Source organism: Hakea prostrata, chromosome 4, assembly GCF_041222555.1.
Source record: "Hakea prostrata isolate BN-2017 chromosome 4, UWA_Hpros_2, whole genome shotgun sequence".
Lineage (NCBI taxonomy): Eukaryota > Viridiplantae > Streptophyta > Magnoliopsida > Proteales > Proteaceae > Hakea > Hakea prostrata.
The window spans coordinates 51,481,352-51,490,196 of record NC_142603.1 but is presented as its reverse complement, the minus strand read 5'-3'; the positions used below and the strand labels follow the sequence as shown (position 1 = coordinate 51,490,196).

The 8,845-nt window shown below is 37.1% G+C and overlaps 1 protein-coding gene across 1 annotated transcript; it reads right to left on the bottom strand.

Annotated features, from left to right (window-relative positions):
• Positions 1–290: 290 nt before the first annotated feature.
• On the bottom strand, positions 291–3,542 carry STS (stachyose synthase). The gene is made up of 4 exons (XM_089151039.1): positions 1,886–3,542; positions 1,607–1,784; positions 1,137–1,504; positions 291–920 (listed from the first exon to the last, which is right to left on the bottom strand). Exons 1-4 carry the CDS (start codon positions 3,362–3,364, stop codon positions 345–347), a joined length of 2,601 nt encoding a protein of 866 aa, XP_089007165.1. The 5' UTR covers positions 3,365–3,542; the 3' UTR covers positions 291–344.
• Between the last annotated feature and the right edge of the window lie 5,303 nt (positions 3,543–8,845).

Sequence of the window (8,845 nt, the reverse complement as noted above, 5' to 3'; positions counted from 1 at the left end):
ACTAGTTGAACACGCCCACCAGGTGTTTGTTTGATGTTTCGCTTCCTCTTTTCATGAATTCAAAGGAGTCACCGACTCACCCATTATCCTCCTGGTGATGATGAAAAGGACTTCTTAACTACCAAATCTTAACTTGACCTATCATGTCACTTTGCTTAGTTATTAAGTTCGGTGCTATAGAAAATAATGTAGACCAAAAGCTAGAATTTACTTGATGCTTCTTATCTTTACATTATTTATTTATTAGATTTATTAGATAATATGATGACTATTATGCATAGGAGATAGGACTGAAATAAGCAACCCACACCAGACACAAAGTAGGAAAAACCAGGCACAAAAACTCAATAGACAAGACAAACATCAGAGAGGCCTCCATGTTCCTCTTTCCAAGGAAGGTCCAAGCTCAGGTTGCCATCAGCAGACCACTCGGAGATCACTTCAGTACCATTCACAAAGCACTTCCTAGGTGATTCACTTGAGTAAGCCAACAACTTTCCTCCACCCTTAACCTTCATGTTCACACTCATCTCCACAGATGATTCATGGTACTTCAGTTCTTGTATGGTTCCTCCACTGTTAAACATGTTTGTTAATCCAATTGGAGCAAATTTAACAGTAGGGCCAAGCTTCTTGATTGGAACAAAGCTGAAAATCTCAAATGATGAGGGTTGGATGATTATGTTGATGACATCTGATTTAGGAGTTATCAAGCTTAGTTTCTCAGCCTGGTTGAGATACACAGCATACTCTTCAGCCCTACCCATCTCGGCCACTTCTTTCTTTTGGTCCCATTCAACTTCATTGACATGCACAGAGCCTGACATTGGCTTGTAACATTCTGGGTATCCCTTAATCCTTCTCTCCTTTGGGTCCCAACCGGCTCCTTGGCAGTTAAATGCTCCAATCACACCTCCAAACTGCAAAATTAAGAAACAAAGTAATAAGATCAGCAAAAAGAAAATCAATATAAATGGGTTTGTATCAGGAGACTGAAGGTTTATGAACTTGGACTATTGCACTCTGTAGTATATAAGTAATGCCTTAGAATCCAGCTAAACTTGGATTTATAAGAGGAGTCAATGAAAATCTCTCTCCAAATAAATGCAAACATGGTATAGACCGAAAGGGGATACCTTGTTTAAATTCCAAATCTTGAGAATGGTCTTGCTATCAAACAGAGGATTCTTGAAGAGGCAGTCTCTTGTAGGGAGGGCAAAATGCTGGCAGTTGGGGATGGTTCCATCAGGAAACACAAGTTTCTTTATCAGATCAAAATCATGGCCACCCACAGAGTCACTTACATAAACAGGTCCCCCACATATCGCCCTAGAACCAGCATGAAACTTGGCACATAGGTGGTCAGATTGAAACATATCCCAATCAGGTTTTATGATCTGACCCATCCACATACTATTGTAAGCACAGTGGATCATATGAACTCCTTGCAACCAGTAGACACCCATTGGATCTCCATTGGGATCTTGAAACCAAAAGTCATCTCCTGTACATAACAAACAGAAATTGATCATCAGTAGCAATTAATTGTACAAACAACTGATCAAAATTACTGGATTCATTCAATACAAAGTCACAAAATTCTTACCAACTCTTCCCAGTGATATCTGCCGTGTGCCAAGAAAGAAGAAATCGTTGCACTGCTGCATGCTTGAAATCAACCCAGAACCATTGAAGTTCTTCACAAGGGACTCTGTCAGCCCTTTGTAATAAGCCTTTGCAAGCTCTACCCGCCCTCCATATTCATCGCATACATACTCCAGTGTCTGCATATGCCACCAGAATAGCACACGCTCAGGTATGTGCATTTAAAGTAAAAAAAGAGACTGAAAAAATAGGTTTTATGAAATGAGTTAGAAAATCTTACATGAATAACATCGACCTTGAGTCCAGTAATTCCAACTTTGGAGAGATAAGAATGCATTGAGTCATAAAAATCAGATGCTTGGTCAGGATGAACAAGCCCAATACCACCCTCCACGATCTTCACCACAGCAAGATCAGTCATTGTCCCATTAAGTCCAGGAGAGACCTTAACAGGGATTACCTTTGAATTGAGATGGGTTGCTCCAGGCCTTACACCTCCCCAAGCACCACAGAGAGCTTGCCACACATACACATCATCGAGCCCTTTAAATTTTCTTCTCAAGTCCTTAGTGAAGGCCTTCATCCCATATTCTCCTGCTTTACAGGAACAGGCCCCACAGCCTCCACCTAAAGCTTTATCGCTTTCTGGTTCTCCGCCATACATCTTGACCAATTCTTGCTGTAATGCTTTAATTTTCGATTCAAACTGCGACAAGTCAGTGACCCCAGACTGAATTGCTTTGTCTCGGGCTTTCTCTGCTTGTTCGATCTCAATTGCCTTGGATATCAGCATCTTTGGTCTTTTAGGATCAAATGTTGGGGCATCAGTGGCCAGCATGGTTCCACCTCTATATCTCTTAAACTTCTCACACTCCTCAAACCTGTAAAGCCTTGCAGTCATCTGGGTACCCCCAAGCACAAGATTTTTTGCATCTTCATGTGGGTTCTTCCCATCCAAGTTGATACTCTGCCAGCCATCATCAATTATAAGAAACCTTGGTGAGACACCTCCATCCACGAAGTCCTTCACCCCATGCCACACACCAACAGGATCTACAGACAAGTAGAATGCATCCCAGGTGCACCAACCAAACCTTTCTACTAAGTTTGGGACTGATTTTTCTTCTAACAACCGAAAAGTATTGAGATGGACTCTTAGAGCACTATAAGCCTCTTTCATCAGGTTGTATGGGTTGTCAGATATGTGAACATAAGCAATAGCATTGAAACATGAAGCTTTCACTTGGGTAGAACCACTCTCAGCACAGAGCATGAGATTCCCATTGACACCCGGATGAAGAGCAGACCTGAAGTTGCCTTCAATCAATGGCAGGATCAGGACATAGGACCTCAGTTCAGGGACATCCAAGAGCACCCACTGGGTCTCCATTTGTATATCGGATCCACTATTCCCAACCCACATGGTAGACCACCAGGTCTTGAATCTGAAGATGCTCAGGAAATTCCTATTGGTGAATCTACCCAGGGAATTCATCAACTTATCAGATGGTTCCTCTTTGCTGAATCCAAGGAACCCACCCTTATGCGATAAGGATTGAACTCGTTGCAACAGATTGGGTGGAGCATCAGAAGACTGACAAAGTGTAGAGAAACTACTCAAGGTGACATTAGTGGGAACTTCAGAGAGCACCGAAACTCCTTCAACACTGAGCTTCCCCCCTAATAACTGGAAGCAGTTAATGTTATCAGTTGGGATGTCACCCATAACCAAGTTGGCAGTTTCATTTGGAGGCGCCATGAACAGGGGAAGACAAAGGAAGGATTCTAAGATACTTAAAGAGGTTTAAAACCTAAGGGGTGAAATTAAAAGAGGTATCTGAAGGAGTTTGCTTGTTCTGGAATTGAACCAGCAATAAAAGCTGCTAGAAAGGCAGAAACTGAGAAGAGAGCAAGTTCAAGTAAACTTGGGCATCATGATCAACAGAAGGGTAGAGAGTAATGGGTAGGAAGAAGCAATGCGAACAGGCATTTATAGGGAAGGGACAGAGAAACAGTAAGCAGGAATTGAAGAGAAAGGAATAAAGAAAGTATAATCTAGCAACATAAGAAAGTTTGATTGGTTGGTAAATCATGGATATTGGCAATTTCTGCACTTCTTCTCCATGTGTCTAGAGAGCGAAAATAAAAATAGCCAACTAGATGATGATGCTTAGAAGGAAGGTTCTAGGATTTCTTGCCACATCAGCATCGAGTTGTCAGTTGTGCAACTAGCCGCTGTGTCCAGCTGGGTTCTGTTCTAGTTAGATAATCTCTTTTCAATTTAGCTCTTTAAATATAAAAAGTTTTCTTCAGTCAACTTGGGAGAAGGAAGAAGTTTGATTTCAAAACAGAAGAATCACGAGAGAGAGAGAGTGAAATTATGTTTCAAAGAGTTAATAAGAAAAGTCGGTTGGAGGCTTTCGGTTTCAGTTGTTTTCTTTGTGGGGTTGGGGGAGGGATGCAGAAATCGAGTTGGAAACTATTTATTTCTTGTCTGGGAAGTTTTGTCTGGCCATATGGAAGATCGAACAAAATCATTTCTCACGCTTAAGGATGGTGATGTCGTTCCACTTCCATCAAGAAATTGCTTGGTTAATGGTTGCTGGCGTGCTGCACATTAAAGCAAACGAACGGTCAAGATTCGAGATTTTGATCTCGATTGTTCATTTTCTGAAAAGGGTATTTTCACATTTTTTAGAAGCGGACAGTTGATAGGCAAAACCCCCCTCTTTAATCATCCCAAAGATCTCTTGGATTCCGTTATTTATAGCGGAGTTTTCTCACATTAATTATGCAATATTGAAGTCAATCTCCTATCAAGTATGAGTAAGTTGGGATCACACTATTCCTTTTCTTTTTGGCAAAAAGAAATCGAGGGGATACGACTTTGTGGGCATGGGACCCTAGTGCGATACCCCTTGACTCCGCAATGTTTCCCAAGGACTTTTCATCGATTTTGGATCCAACCGAAATTTCTTGGGGATGACACAGCACTTAGACTCCCAAATGTGTGCACTGTCGCATAAGCACTAGCCGGCTTGCCGTCCACATATCATCGGTGTCTTTCTTTTCTCTTAGTTGTTATTATTGTGTCCTTTTCGTATGTCGATTGTAGTATTCGGTGGGTTCATGCCCAATTTTCACATTTTTGAGAAGTGGACAGACGAGATCGAAATTGACCGATCTTGATCCAATAGCAAGACAATATTGCACAGAATTGTACAAAGGGGATTCGAACTCCCTGCAAAGTTGGAAAAATTCACACTATTCATGAAGATAGAGGTTTTTACACGATCACACTTCCTTTGACGTTTGAATTATTTTATTCACACTAAATAATGAACCCTATCCCTATTATGTGTGAAGAAGTCTCAAGGACTTAGTATGTACTCCCAATATACGGAGATAATCCAAATTCATGTATGTGGTCACCGTTAAGTGGGTTTTTTTTCTTTTGTGAAAGGGGTGGGGGTTAATATTGGTTCATAAAGAAATTTTCTGATCACCATATCTCCATGAAATACATAAATATATGTTTCTTTTTCCATTGGAAAAAATTGCATACCTTGACACTCTTATCAAAGCATTCTTTTATGCCACTCATGAAAGAATTTTCATTTCTTCATCAAGTTTTAAAAGGAACCACGTGCAACCATTCTAGTTGCTTCTCACATTTTTCAAGTAATTTATTTATTTATTACATGATGTATTTATTCTTTATGTCAGAAAAGAAATGATGTAATTTGTTATTTTCACTCCTACTATAGAGCCTGTGTGGTTGATAAGTTTTTTAGATCTTTATCTTTTTATATGTTTACTTTTCTTAAAGATTTTTTTTCCTCTCTATTTGGGGTTAAAAGGTGGAGTTTTTTTTACACGTAGGTTCTTGTTGTAAATATAAACTAGTGTTGGGTCCCTTTAAAGTAAAAAATTATGTTTAGGTCTCATAACAACTAACACTGTCTCCTACGGTTTAGCTATTTCAAATTTCAAATGTAAATGACCAAAATACCCTTCAAATTCTTTAATACACATGATATGACCAAAATACCTCATACTCTAATATTATCAACCGTATAGGTGTACATTCTACCTTCTTCCTTCATCTTGCAAGAACCACCACTAAAAAGCCACCCTTCTATCTTTCTTTGCTTGTTGCGATAGTTTTTCGCTCCTCTTATGTTGATATCTACTCTGTCTATTTATTTATACACGACAAAAAGAAGGTGATTGCAACTTTAATTCATTACTTTGATAATAGTTAATTATGACTAAGATATCAGACCAACAAAAACTGAAAAAAATAGTAATCATAACTATGTCATAACCATATCATTTTCTTCTTCGAATATCCTAATTTTTTAATTTTTTCTACACTAAAGGCTGAATCTCCTGATATCACTATAGTGTTTCCAAGGCCTCCTGACGGATGAAGGAAGAAGGTGGGTGAATGGATTTCTACCATTGCTGACTCATGTAATTGATAACAATAAGTCATGAAGTATTGGGTATAAGGTATTTTGATCAGTATCATATATATTAAATAATATAAAGAACATTCTAGTCTTTCTAGTTTGAAATTATAAATTATTTAATGGTGAGAGATAGTATTTGCTCTTAAACATAATTTATTGCACTAAAAAAGCTTAGCATTTATTTATACTTTGCGAAGCGGACCTACACATAAAAATTTCTAACAAATAAGAATTCTATATTTTTTAGAACATGTATATTACAGTTAAATTCTTCTTTGAGGTCTTGGAAACCCTCCCTTTGTTTATTTTTATATTATAATTATACTGTTTTAACAATTATTTAGTGATTACATCAAACTGGTGGAGAGGGCAAGAGAAGTGAAAGTGAAACTACACAACTGCGATCTAGAGATGATTATGAACAAGAATTGAAGAATTGATCTGCAAGTCAGACGGATCAGTCACTAATTAATTGTTTTTGATTCCTCTGGATTTCTTTAGAGCCTCTTTTTTATAAAGTATCGTAGTTGATACCAGTGCTTCTCTTCCCATAGATGGTTCTAGCACTTTCATATAGGCCCATCAAGATGTTTTTTTTTTTTCATCAAATCTTTAGATTTACAAATAGAAGATTTATACCTATTTGGTTGTGTGAATCTTTGGATTCATAAAATCTTGAGATTCACCTTTTTACACTTAAAACTTGAATATGTAGATTTATGGGTAAAAGGTGAAATACAGAGATGAAGATTTCATCTCTACTATAAAAGTGTTAAAACATTTGAACTATGACTTCATAAATATTTTATATGAAACATGATTCTATAGATTTGAAATCTCGAGATTTTTGAAATCTTCAAACTCAAGTAACCAAACAGGACTTGAATTAGTTTGTGACAAATAACTTTTATCGTGTACTGGTGATATTGAAACATTGCAATGCAAATGAAGAAGCATCTATATGAAACTTTTGAGTTTCCTCCTTAAAAGTTCAAATCTGATACCTCCTTGTAAACGTGGACCTTAAAGAACACCACAGCTCATCAGATGCATTAGACACTGAGATTCTCATTATTCCTCCACTTTCCCAGAAACCAAAAACTGCAATCTTACATCATACATGGGAGATTAAATCTTGGGAGAATCAATTAAAGAAGTTTGGAAAGAAAGGATAACTCTTATCCTGTAACCTATATGATCAGTTAACACACGTGCATATACGACATACCTTGCTTGGATAGAAGGAATCCATGGCATGGCAAAATTTAAAACATCCATATGTCTCATCTTTTAAGACTCCTCACTTTAGAGGATTCTCATCATTCCTATTCCCTGCTTTCCCAGGAAAACCAAAATAAGGAATTTACTTTTAACACTTCCCTCCTTTCTCTTTGATTTTCCTATGAACTTCAGCTTTATTATGTGGTTTCTGTTTGTAAAATGTCGCTTTGTGACATTATTTTTGGAATCTGTATCTGCATGGTTGCATATACTAAAGACTTTCATGTACTTCTGGGGTTTATTTATGTTACATCATACATATTTATCTTGATTGGATAGAAGGAATAAATGGCAAAACTTGAAACATCCATATCATCCTTTTGAGTCCTCACTCACTTTAGGACTTCAGGTGTACAGTTTTGAATGTGGTCGTCTTTCTTTATTTAAAGGGACAAAAGAAGGAGTTGTTGTTAGGATATGGATGGACAAGCTTCTTTTTCTTTTGCTTTGTTGTACTCAAATTTCTAACCATTATATAGATCACATTGCCTTTTACATTTGTTCTTATGCAACTTTTTTTTACAATCATTGAAGAATCATTTATCATCGGATCAAGTTAAATAGTTGCACAGTTTACATAAGTTTTATGACGTCAAAAGTTTGATTATTCTTTTACCCAAAAATAGAAAAAAAGTTTGATTCTTCTTGAGAATCTTTTGTCATCCCGTCTTAATAACTGTGAGACCTCTATTGAAAATATTGAAAAGAAACACTACGTCAAAAGTTTGATTCTTCTTGAAAATCTTTTGTCGTCCCATCATAATAGCTATGAGATCTCTCTTGAAACATTGAAAAGAAATACTAATAAATTCACACATTCTTGGCTTAAAGAAACAAATCAATTAACATGGCATCTCTTCCAGAGGTGGAGCTGCTAGGGGCACACATTTTTTAAGATTTTTATATTCCTTTGAGTTTTTTACGTGTAGAAGTCTCTTTAGTGGACCACAAAATAATGTAAAATTTTTATATTCTTTTGAGTTTTTTACATGTGAGTATCCTTAGTGGACCACAAAATAATGTTCGGTCCTTTAATGTAATATATTACATATGAGTCCCAACAAAACTAACACCGTTAGCCACCGTTAAGTATATTCAAATTTCAAATGTGGAAAGACCAAAATGCCCTTCAAAATGGCTACTTTCTCTGGCATATGCTTGTATCATGTTCATCAGGAACTAATTTTGTTGCAGGATGTGTTAACCTAGGATTGTCTCCTTTCCTTCTCTATTCCTTCTTATTCTATGTGGTCTCTTCTCTTAGATACGTTAGATTGTAACATCCCCAGGGATTCTCTCTTCTCTAATATAATATACTTTTCACCAAAAAAAACAAGGGTTTGGATCCTATGCTGTCCATTACTTTGATGGTAAATTCTGAGTTTCATAAGCGGTGGTCATTGGAGTGATTTGGTTTGATTTGTCTTTCTTTTTTTTTTTTCTTAAATAAAATGGGCTGATAAAACGATGCATTTGTTGTGAGT